The sequence below is a fragment of the Astyanax mexicanus genome, chromosome 14, assembly GCF_023375975.1.
Source record: "Astyanax mexicanus isolate ESR-SI-001 chromosome 14, AstMex3_surface, whole genome shotgun sequence".
NCBI lineage: Eukaryota > Metazoa > Chordata > Actinopteri > Characiformes > Acestrorhamphidae > Astyanax > Astyanax mexicanus.
The window spans coordinates 30,014,761-30,027,772 of record NC_064421.1 but is presented as its reverse complement, the minus strand read 5'-3'; the positions used below and the strand labels follow the sequence as shown (position 1 = coordinate 30,027,772).

The following is a 13,012-nucleotide window of genomic DNA, read 5'->3' as shown; positions in this document are numbered from 1 at the left end:
CAATCAGCCTCCGTAGCCGGGCTACGTCAGTGCGTGATGACGTACACACAGGCACGTAGCCAGCTAGGCTAGGCTAGGCTCCACATCGCATCTAAACTGTCCCGCGATGAAGCTCGGCTGCGCTCCGGTCCGCATCTAAACCCTTCCGTGATGAAGCGAAACCGACCCTAACCAAGCGGATCTCGGCCGCGCTCCGCTCCGCACCTAGAATGTCCCGCGATGAAGCTCGGCTGCGCTCCAGTCCGGTCTGTTCCACCACTTCAAGCAGTTTCACTACACACAATATCTGAAGCACTTTTGTAGTTTATGTTGTATCTAAGTTATTTATAGTTGATATAGGTTTGTTTATTTGACAGGGATATCATGTTCCTTTTATATATGTGAAGGCTTTTTGTATTCCTTATCCTGGTTGAAGCACTTTTGTTTTGATCTGTTAAATATGTTTACAAAAGAATAAGAAGCTCTGCCTCTGTTGTAATGTAAGGTTATTTATATTGGTAATATGTATATAGGTTATAGGTTTGTGTCTGACAGATATTTTGCTACATGCAAATAAAAGTAAACATTGATTAATTCTGACCATTTTTTATTTCTAAAGTATTATAAAGTTTTTATGAGAGGAGGCTTTAAAGACTTGCATTGAAATTTCAGACAGTAGTGTACAGATATCCATTGCAGGGATTCTTAGCAGTTTTTCTGAGGCCTTCAAAGTATTTATATCGATATCGAAATTATATCGTATCGACCGAAATTAAGGAATATATTGTGATATAAATTTTGGCCATATCATCCAGCACTAATGTGTACAAATGGTGTAATTTTGCAGGAGGTAGGCTAACAGCAAAATATATGGGTAAAGTTTATATTAGCTAAGCTAGCAGGCTGGTAGTCAATGCTAGTCAAATGCCTTAAATGGCCCTGAGTGTTGGTGTGAGTTACCTCTGGTTGTTTGGCTCTGTTGCTGGAGTGGCCAACTGGCCGGAGCTGAATGCCTTTTTTGATTCGTTCCATCATCTCTGACACGGCTTGCTGCCTAATGTCTTTCTCTAACACCGACACACCGACACACACACACACGCACACACACACAGACAGACAGACAAAAATGACTTCACAAACTATTTGAATGCTGACTGTAATTAAAAAGCAGCCACTCCACGCAGCAGTGCTACACAGAGCACAATAATTGAAATAGCGACACGTTTTACAGCCAATAACCAACTAATTACTCTCTGCTCCAGGTGCTCAAAGCAGCTGAAAAACCCTGAGCGAGAAAAAAGCCACAGTATTAAAGGTTTAGCGAATACCAGCCCTGACGGGACTGAGGACGAGCACAACTCCAATTTCTGCATTACGCTTTTTTATTCAGTGTTTACAAACAAATCGAGACTGAAAAATGTCCCCACGGATCCGAGAGGAATGTAGCCTTGGTCACTCGTTTCTGCTACCATCATGTCTGAACATGCAGCGCAGATCCAGCTCCCACAAGTACCAATGATCCAGCAAACAAACAGAAAACATTTCATCTTCAGATGAGCCTGTCTTCATCTCACAGCTGAATGGAGGAACTGTGGGATGTTATGTGAAGGTTAAGGACTGAAATTAGATGATGACCTTCTGGATAAAGTAGCCAACTGATCTGATTACAAGACTAAAAAAATATTCAAGTAAAATGTGTATCATATAATAATAAAATAAAAAAAAATACAAATAACTTGAGAAATTATCTCAATAAACACTAACAGTTCAGCAAACAATCAAAGTAGTATGACTCCTTACTGACAAGCTTCTTTAACATTCAATGAAAGATGCTAAGCTAATGTTGCTAACACACACTGGACTTAAACAACTGCCACCAGTTTCATCTTATCTCTGTAAAAATTAATGGTTAATTTGAAAAACATCATCTATAAACTTATGTGCTATGAATAACTCTGCTATGATGCTGGGCTAATGTTGCTAACGTTGCTAACAAAAACTGCACTGAAGACTGGGACCTGACTGTGAAATTGCACGCCCAGATCCTTTCAAATACCAAATTATGTTAGTATTTTTTGGTGACTCCTAAGGGAGGCATCTGTTGTTTATTTCCTAATGTGAGGTGATATATTTCTGAAAACACATGGAAGCCCTGTTTTAGTCATCTTCAGGCAAGACATCAACCCTGCACTGTGCAGATTGGTTTTGTCAGTGCTATCGTACACTGACAATCGTATCGGCTGGAAAAGTACAAATTGGCACGAAACACGCAAAAGGCATGTAAAAGGCAATTCTCTTAATTAATCATGGGTGTGTTTTGGTGTAATGTGAAATGATCCAATCAGCATGGCTCTTGCCATTACCTTTAAGTGCCAGGTGCACTCTGACTTTGGTGGATTGCTATTTTATCGATGCAGCTACCTAAATATGTCCAATGCTTCTTGGCAGTGGAAACTGACCTGCTCATTCACGCTGTGAAGGTGCACCAGCAGCTCATTTACAGGAACAGCAATGTTATTGTATGTTTATTCTGTTTATTGTTGATGTAAAAGTTGGGTTTCTGCTGCTATGTGTTCATGTGTGTGTAATAAGGGGGGGCTGTATGCTTGGGGCACCTGTGTTGCCAAGATAGCAATGAACATCTGACTGTTGACAGTTGTCAGGGTTTTAATCAGTCAGTAGTGCACCTGTGTTTTCCGTTGCCTAGATAGTAATACACCAGACATTTACTTGAACACACCTCACTTACAGATTAACATGCCCATTTCCGTAGATAAATTTAGAAACACCGTTGCTATTTAAACGATGAAGGTGGATGATGTGAAAATAGACTGTTGGTGGAGTGTAAGATAGGAATGAGCACTGTGACACGCCGATGTGCAGGGTGTAAGATAGGGCCACGGATGTGAATCTGGACAAAACGAAAATTCAGACGATAAACCAGATTAGCAAAATAAGAAATTTGGGAAAAAGTAATTTGAATTGTTATTTTCTCAAATAATTGTAATTCACACTTACAAATATTAACTACAGACTTCACAAAATCATTAATTAACTGCAAAATTTCATAATCCACTCCCTATCTCTTGGCACAGTGAAGTTTTTTCTGGTGCATTTTTCAGCGCTTTTGTTATTTTAGTTTCAGTTTCTTTAGGAAATCAATCATTTCAGTGTGGAACATTGCAAACTACAAAGAGCAGAAATTGGATTACACATGGCACTTTAACTGTAAAGAAACAGGCCTTTTTGTAAAGCCCTTTCGACATTTAAAAAGCATTTAATAATAATTTAATGCTAACCCCTTCACCGCTGCTAATGGCTGCGCAGGTCTGTCATTTTCAAGTGCACTTTTAGAAAATTGTTATTTTTGGGAAACAAAATGCCCCCCAAAAAATAGATGTGATAGACTTACCCCCATATCAGAGGTTACAAACGCGCCCAGAAAGTGAAAAAAGGCAAATTATCCTTTAAGCACAAGAAACCTTTTTACTATCTGCCTCAGCTAGGTCAGAAAATTCAATGCTAACCGCATCTGATAAAACAGTATAACAGTGAAAGAAATAGGGAACTCAGACTCGCGCTGCCGCACTTCACACGGCTCTGCATCAGCTCATAAAAACTCTACACAAAGTATAAAAGTTCATCCAACTGCCTTCAACATTTAGAGCGTATTTAACACTCGGATTCAACTTCACACACTACCAGCACAAAGGAGGTCACTCGGGTTACCTCCGAGTTTTTTCCTCATGGTCAGAGTTGATTGAAAGTGCTAATAAAAACAGTCCCGGTGTAAAGGTGCCTAGTCTTTCAATGCTGGATCAACAAAGGCATTTGAGTGGCTACTGTAATAACTCAGCGGAAGAATTGATTCATAAACACAGTGTCACGACACTGCGGCAGGTGATGGAGGAATACAAACACACACACACACACACACACACACACACACACACACACACACCAGACCCGTGTCCTTACCTGGTTCTTTTGCTGGAGAGTCTTTTTCTACCATTGGAATGTCATTATTGGTGTCCTTTTTCTTACGCAGCATTGACAAGAGTGAGCTGGAAGAGTGTGAGAAAAAAAATCGGACTGAATGGAGCACAATGCCATGATGAGCTATAGTGTGGTGGCACTGAGCCTGCCTATTAGACTCTATTCACACCCACATCTGAGTGAAATAAACACTCAACTGCACACACGGAAAGGAAATGCACAGGAGTGCGAGAGAGCTATACATAAATACATGTTAAAAACCTCGTATCTCTCGTATATATATATGTATGTGGTCTCATAAAAAAAAAACGTTCTGTTTGAACAGTGTTCTACCCTTCACTCAGCTAAACCTTCATACAGATTCTTGGTGGTAATGGGGAGGTAGGTGTGATTTGCCTGTCCTACCAGCATATAAGCAGCTCTGTCAAGTTGCTTGGTCTTTGCCATAAGTTCACCTGAACTGACATTTCTTAACATTCCACACTACATAATAAATCACAATCACAAAAAGTTAGCTATTATCATATAGCCTATAGGTATCCTCTACCATATCATTTTCAGATGTTTAGACAGTTGTTTAGAGGAGCTCATGGTTGATAAGTTTTATTTAGAAATTTGATTCTGGCGACACTTTTTATTTACAACTGGTGGCATACTGGTGGCATTGACATACTGGTGGTCTGATCTGTTAAACAAGATCTGAGACAGGTCTGGGTATCGAAATTTGTTACCAAAAAGGGAACGACCAAAAGGTCGGAGAAATCTGTGCTTATTTTTAATACTTTGCATGAAACACAAAAAAAAAATGCCAAACACAGAGAGAGCGCACATTGAGATAAACATGTCCAAGAGCTCTAAAGTCTGGCTCTACTTTTAAAGATTCATCCACACTTCATTTTGCTTTAAACTGTTCACACACTGCCACTGTGACTGTGTGTCTCTCTCTCTCTCTCTCTCTCTCTCTCACTGTCCCATTTTTCTATATCTCTTTCTCTCTTTTATTCTGAGATATTCCCCTCACAATAATAAAGGCAAATACCTGCATTTAAAAAAAAAACAAATCATGATTATAATTATATAATTTTTAAGTGATTGACACTAAAATATAATTGATTTAATTTAGTCAATATACTGCATATTCTATTACTTCAATTTAAATAGCCATTATTAAATGCTTTAAAAAATCTGTGCCTTAAGTTACTTAAGTTACAAATTTCTGAATAATGCAAAATATTGTTACCGTCAAAATTATGGAAATGATTGTAAATTAATTACCTTCGAACCCAGTCCTAATCTGAGACCGTTAAAAATGTCTGTTTGCAGTGCTTAAGGTTTCTAAACTCTTGCACAGGAAACACTGATGATTTTTATTTATTTATTTAATTTGAAAGACAGATTATCTGTGCATTATGGTTTGCTGGTAGTATTATGTTTGATTAATTAGTCTGTCTGATTAGAAGAAAGGACAATATTTGAAAATATCTGGATCTGATCTCTGCACATTTTTTTGTAGAAAATGCTATTAATTAGCATAAATCTCATAACCTCACCGCCCATGAACCATGTCAGGACCCCCTCACATTCACTTTCACTAACCTAAGTGGGTTGGTTGCCATGGAAGGAGGAGGTGGAGGAGGTGGTGGAGGAGGGGGTGGAGGTGGAGGGGCTGGAGGAGCAGGTACAGGATTGGATACTTGCTGGAGCTTCTTCTGCAGTTCCTCCACTACACACCCAAACACAAAACAAAAGTATTCATACCCCTTGAACTTCTTCCACATTTCATCACCTTACAACCACAAATGTAAATGTATTTTATTGGGATTTTAAGTGATAGACCAACACAAAGTAGCACATCATTTTACTCTGATTTCTCCATTTATCTTCCCATCAACTCTTTCCTTTCCCTGCTGAAGAAAAGTATCCCCACAGCAGGATGCTGCCACCACCACGTTTCACAGTGAGGATGGTGTGCACAGGGTGATGAGCAGTGTTACACCATGCACAGTGTTTTAATATACTTAAAATACATTTAAGTTTGTGGTTGTAAGGTGAAAAAAAAAATTGAAAAGACCCTTTTTTTTTGTGTGTGTGTACGTGTGTGTGTGTGTGTGTGTGTACGTGTGTGTGTGTGTGTGTACGTGTGTGTGTGTGTGTGTACGTGTGTGTGTGTGTGTGTATATACCAGTAAAGCGCAGGTCTTTGGCCTCAGTTTCTGCCTTGGTACATTTCTCCTGTATCTCTCTCCTCTCCTCCTCCAGAAGCTCCGCCTTCTTCTCTAATAATGACAGCTGTTTCCTCCAATCAGAAGCTTGCAGTTCATCCTCCAAACGCTTTATCTATAGAAGAATATTACACACACATACACATTATATACACATACATACACACAAACACACACATACACACATATACACACAAACACACACATACAAACAAACATTATATGGGTATACATACACACATACACATTCCCAAATCACAGTGTGTCAGATGTGTGTTTAAACTACATTACTGCATTATTAAAGGATTTCAAATTAACTCCGGCATCCAGCCAATCCCCCTAAAGAAATAATTACACACACAGACCCTTTCACACTCAGCCTTTGTGTTGGGATGTATGTAAGTGTGTGTGTATTTAGTAAAGTGCAGGTTGTCATGTTTGATGGTTGTTTATATACAGTATATTGATAATACAATGCTGTGTTATAATCTGTTGCTTTTTTAAAGGTATTACACTTATTTATCGCAAGAAAAAGTATGTAACCCTTTGGAATTTCATGGTTTTCTGCATAAATTTTTACATAAAATGTGATCTGATCTTTATACAAGTTAAGGGTATCGACAAATATGATGTGCTTAAAATAATTACATCCAAAAATAAATAAATAAATAAATATGTATTTATCTGTCCACTCCATGGACATACCTCCATCTCTGCAGAAACACCCTTAGAGATGCCCTATGACATTATTTTTATTGTTTTCTATTCTGCACTAATAGTTTTTGTTACTGTCCACTATTTACATCTCTACAAATTTGCACTGCTAAATTAAATTATTATATAACTGTATATTTGCACTGTTTATATGGCTGACATTAGTTATCCTCACACATGCACATCAACTGCAGTTCATTGTTGTTTTACTGTGTTCAACTGCACTACACAGACACTAAAGACTGTATTTTTATACTTTATTTTTATTGTATTTTGTATCATTAAATCTAAACCTTCTTTTGTATATTTTGTGTACTATGTATACCTGCTGCTGGACATCCAGAATTTCCCTCTGGGTTCAATAAAGTCTATATCTTTCTATCTGTCTGTCTGTTTGTCTGTTTGCCTGTCTCTCTTTCTGTATGTGTGTGTACAGGACACAGAAAACATACAATCATGTCATTTTATGTGTTTAGGTGGCCCTAATAAATTAGGAAAAGTCATCAAATATGAAGTAAAATAAATTATATCAATCATTTATTTAAAGTCTTTAAACACTAAATGACGCCAATATTTTTTTAACACCTGTTTTCTCTATAATTTAGCTATGCTGATCATCCTACCCACTCAGCTGCTTATGATGATCCAACACCAGGAGGTCTCCTCTGATACATGTGAAGTCAGCCACCAATAATGCTGATGCATTATTGCCAAGTAGCATCACAGTGCACTCGAAGGAAAGTGCAGCAACTCGGTTCCGATACATCAGCTCACAGACGCTAATGCTGATCGATATCACCCTTTGGAGTGATGCGGGGAGAGAGAGCACAATCTACCCACCCAGAGAGAGCAAGGCTAATTGTGCTCTCTCAGAGCTCTATCGGCTGATGGCAAGCTGCATGACCAGGATTTAAACCAGCAATCTCCCGATTATATTCTGCTTGACCCCTTGGAGCCCCTTAATGTGGTCAAATTGACCCCAAAGAAAATAGAGACTCCTTTCCACTGTACAGTATGCCCCAATACACTTAGCCTGCCATTCTGATATTGTAACTGTAAACATGTAAATGTTCTTTCTATTTCAACAACTACCTCCTCTCTGCTTTACTTTGTTTTACAGTGAGTGTATTTGTCCAGAGCTCTGTCCATTTTCACACTGATTTATCTCTGCAAGCAAGTGTTCAGTATAAACGGTGCACCTGGTAAAGAGCTGTAACCTGAGCTCACCAACCTGCTTCAAAATCCTGCTCTAATAAATGCTTTTAAAAAGCCGTGGCTTTTATGACTGTGTGACTTTTGTTGAAATGGGTTTAAACAGCTCGTCCCCACATTCAGCGTAATTTTTATCGCTATGGAAACACTATTGATCTGTGTTGTGAGAATAACTATAAAAGACCAATGACGTATGAAGTATGTGCTATTCATGTGTGTTTGCTTGTCCAGAGAGGTTTGCTTTGTGAGACAGAACCTCATGTTCTATATGTCAAACTGTCAGACTCAGTCAAATAAATCAACTAATAAATCAACTACCAAAATTACCAAATGTCAACATAGACAACATTATAATTCAATTTAAAATAGTTCATCGTTTACACCGGACTAAAGCAAGACTGGCCAAATTTATTCATAAAATGATTCCAATATGTGACAGATGTCCAACTGAAATAATAACACATACATTTTTGGTTGGCTGGAATTCTGTATTTAGTCCTATCCAGACTTACTCCAGGATTATTTTCTCAGGGGATGTCTGTGAAAAATATTTCACACTTCTACTCAATGATAAAACTCTTACATCCGGACTTCAGTTGAAAAAAAAAAACAAAAAAAAAAAAAACAGGAGGACTAGTGAGTTTTTTTAGTTTCTTGGTCACATGACATCGCATTCAGTAGATCCTCCATTTCCACTCCCTGTTGTATTTACGTGGATCTCTGTGGAACCGTGCGCCCAAAGAGTAATTACAGTGCGTGGCAGATTACAAATAGCTATTTTATTAAACACAAGGTGATGAAACTCAGAGATGTGAGTCTGGACGGTACTAAAATTATTGGAGGACCACGGAGTTTAGTGAAAAACAGTAGGTAATTCAGCCTGTAATTTTCTCAGAGGACGTCTAAGAAAAACACATCGACATTCGCAGTCATTCTGGACGGGAATAAAATCACAGAGGACTCCTCCATAATAGAAAAAATTAACCCAGGACCCCCTGAGAAATTATCTGATTAAATCTAGCTCAAAGTTGACGGCCTTAGCCACATTAGTTGAAAACAGCTTATATTACTTAAATGGAAAGAAAAAAATCCCCTAGTTTTACAATTTGGGTGAATGACAATGCAGATTTTGGTTTTAGAGAAAATTCAAAAAAATGCCACATGGCCACATTTTATTTCGCCCTAAAAATCAGTTTTAAACATCATCCTCCTGTATAGCTTCTTCTTACAATATAACAGAATAATGTTTAGAAATGAAGTGATTGACAGCCTTGACTGGAACAAAGTCTAAATGTTGCATCTTTAAACAGATAAACATAAACAGAGTGTGTAATAGAGTGGTGAACAGTGAGTGAAGTCAGTGTTTAGGAACTCCAGCAGCACTGCTGCATCTGATCCACTTGTACCAACACAAATCCCACTAACACCTCATACATCACCACCACGCTGATTAATGCTAATCACTGCAGTGCTGAGAATAACGACCCACCACCCAAATAATAATAATAATAATAGCTGCTCTGTGGTGCTCTATCCTGTGGAGATAATGTACGAATAAAGTAAAGGGTGATGTGTGTGTGTGTGTGAACCTGTTGTTGGTGCTCCAGTCTTTGGGTCTCCAGCTTGTGTGTGAGTGACGTGATCTCTTTGAGAGCGTTCTGTAGAGCCTCTGATGGAGAGATGTTGTGCATCAAAGCTTTACTCTGTCTCTTCAGCTTCTTCTGCTCCACAAGCATCTGTACACACACACACAAATTATTCTCCAAAGCTGAACCTTGACAGAGCACTAGGTCTGTGTGTCTCTGTGTGTGTCTATGCGGCAGGTCACTATACAATGCACTTATTATTGTCAGAGTTCTCTGAAATTTGTCTTGTGTTCCACAACTGTTCTATTACAAGTAAAGTATTATCAATATCATACACATCACATAATACAAATAAACAAACAAAAAATATACGCTCACACACAAATTAAATATCAACATCATGTGTTCTATCTATCAACATACACCCTTAATTAGGCAGCGCAACTGACCGTGGACAAAAGCTGTTTCTGAACCTGTTCAACCTTATCTCTGGTATCTAAATCAAAATCTATTTCTCAGGTTCTTAAGTTCCTTAAACCTTGATGTTAATAATTATAAAATTGTGGTTCTGAACGTGAAGGACTGAATTGTAGCTTACACACAGGTTCTAACTATTAGATGACCTCTATTTCTGAGGTCATCTAGTGTAGTACCTTGGGATGCTTCAAGTCTATTTGAAGGTATGTTGGATCAGACAGTATGCTCCTTGCGAGTCTTTCCATTCCTTTCCTACAAACTGCCTTAAAGTGATCATCTTGGGACTAACCTACAATTCTGGAGCAAACTTTTATGCTACTCAGTTTTAAAAAGATTACATTTTTACTTAAATACATGGTTTGTCACATAATGAATTCGCTTTATACATGCTTTATTATATTAGTCTTTTCACTAATGTATAATTGTGTGTGTGTGTGTGTGTGTTTGGTGTCCACCTGTTGTGCAAATTTCTCAGCCTCTGCACGCAGATCCTTCTCCAGCTCCAGATCAGCCTGCAGTGCTTCATACTCCTCTACTGCATACTTTGACACTGCAAACCAAACACACACACACACACAGTACTTAACATTTAGACAAAATGTCCAAATGTTGTAATAAATGCATTCAGCTGCTTTAAGTTGGACCCACTGCTGAAACAAAACAGATGTGCAAATGCACACACCCAGCTTGTCTAGAGAAATGGGTGTCCCAATACTTGTGTTTATATAGTGTATACAGGATTTTAAATGTATTAAAATACAAAAATACAAAAAGAGTTTTCAATTATTCAACATTTTATTTTATATATTTGACATTGTATAACATAATAACACATAATAACACAGCTGAGTAGCAGCAGGGTGTTTTCAAGTACTCTTATGTTTGTTTGTTCAAACAAGAAAATAATAAGAAATAAGAAGAAAGAAGAAAAATAATAATTAAAAAAAAATAAAAAAATAAATTATTGACAGTTTGTAAAATGCCTAAGATGCATCTAGAACTGTCATTCAACAACTGCTGCTGGAACAACCACATGGGCAAGGAATTTTGGAATTCTGGAAATACTTTGTCAAGCACTATGATATGAAGTTACATAAATGTTACATAAATGTCATCTAAAACTAAAAGAGAATATTTGCAAAAAATAATACATTTTATACATTTGAACATAAAATATCTTGTGTTTTAGTGTTTTCAACTGAATGGTAGGTTAAAATGGATTGGCAAATCATCATATTCTGTTTTTTTTTACAGTTGTGGTCAAAAGTTTACATACACTTGTAAAAAAACATAATGTTATGGCTGTCTTGAGTTTTCAATAAGTTCTACAACTCTTATTTTTCTGTGATAGAGTGATCGGAACACATACATGTTTGTCACAAAAAACAGTCATAAAATTTGGTTCTTTCATAAATTTATTATGGGTCTGCTGAAAATGTCACCAAATCTGCTGGGTCAAAAATATACATACAGCAACATTAGTATTTGGTTACATGTCCCTTGGCCATTTTCACGGCAACTAGGCGCTTTTGGTAGCCATCCACAAGCTCCTGGCAAGCTTCAGGTCGAATGTTTGACCACTCTTCTTGACAGAATTGGTGCAGTTCAGCTAAATGTGATGGTTTTCTTGCATGAACCCGTTTCTTTAGCACTGTCCACATGTTCTCAATGGGGTTTAAGTCAGGACTTTGGGAAGGCCATTCTAAAACCTTAATTCTAGCCTGGTTTAGCCATTCCTTTACCACTTTTGATGTGTGTTTTGGGTCATTGTCTTGTTGGAACACCCAACTGCGCCCAAGACCCAACCTTCGGGCTGATGGTTTTAAGTTTTCCTGCAGAATTTGGAGGTAATCCTCCTTCTTCATTATCCCATTTACTTTCTGCAAAGAACCAGTTCCACTGGCAGCAAAACATCCCCAGAGCATAATACTACCACCACCATGCTTGACAGTAGGCATGGTGTTCCTGGGATTAAAGGCCTCACCTTTTCTCCTCCAAACATATTGCTGGGTGTTGTGGCCAAACAGCTCAATTTTTGTTTCGTCTGACCAGAGAACTTTCCTCCAGAAGGTTTTATCTTTGTCCATGTGATCAGCAGCAAACTTCAGCCGAGTCTTAAGGTGCCTTTTCTGGAGCAAGGGCTTCTTTCTTGCACGGCAGCCTCTCAGTCCATGGCGATGTAAAACACGCTTGACTGTGGAGACTGACACCTGTGTTCCATCAGCTTCCAAATCCTTGCAGACCTGCTTCTTGGTGATTCTTGGTTGACTCTTGACCATCCTGACCAATCTCCTCTCGGCAGCATGTGATAGCTTGCGTTTTCTTCCTGATCGTGGCAGTGACACAACTGTTCCATGCACTTTATACTTGCGTATAATTGTCTGCACAGTTGCTCTTGGGACCTGTAGCTGCTTTGAAATGGCTCCAAGTGACTTCCCTGACTTGTTCAAGTCAATAATTCACTTTTTCAGATCCACACTGAGTTCCTTTGACTTTCCCATTGTAGCTTTTGTAGCTGAGTCTAATCACTGGGTCAAATGAGCCCTATTTAAATGGGCTCATGAGAAGTCAACAGCTGTAGTCAATCAGAATCACTTACAAGAAGTGAAGAGGCCATGACATGAAGCTAATTTGATTGACACAACTCGCTACATCACCAAAATTGACAAATTTTGTTGCTGTATGTATATTTTTGACCCAGCAGATTTGGTGACATTTTCAGCAGACCCATAATAAATTTATGAAAGAACCAAATTTTATGACTGTTTTTTGTGACAAACATGTATGTGTTCCGATCACTCTATCACAGAAAAATAAGAGTTGTAGA

The 13,012-nt window shown here is 38.2% G+C and overlaps 1 protein-coding gene across 3 annotated transcripts in view; it reads right to left on the bottom strand.

Moving 5' to 3' along the window:
• shtn1 (shootin 1) overlaps positions 1-13,012 on the bottom strand; it is a 51,578-nt gene that overhangs the window by 15,646 nt on the left and 22,920 nt on the right. For all 3 annotated transcript variants that reach the window (XM_007244643.4, XM_007244641.4, XM_022672787.2), the window contains 6 exons: positions 10,641-10,735; positions 9,712-9,858; positions 6,158-6,311; positions 5,572-5,698; positions 3,958-4,043; positions 940-1,046 (listed from right to left, as the gene is read on the bottom strand). In XM_007244643.4, coding sequence (XP_007244705.3) covers positions 940-1,046; positions 3,958-4,043; positions 5,572-5,698; positions 6,158-6,311; positions 9,712-9,858; positions 10,641-10,735 — 716 coding nt within the window. The remainder of the gene's footprint in view (positions 1-939; positions 1,047-3,957; positions 4,044-5,571; positions 5,699-6,157; positions 6,312-9,711; positions 9,859-10,640; positions 10,736-13,012) is intronic.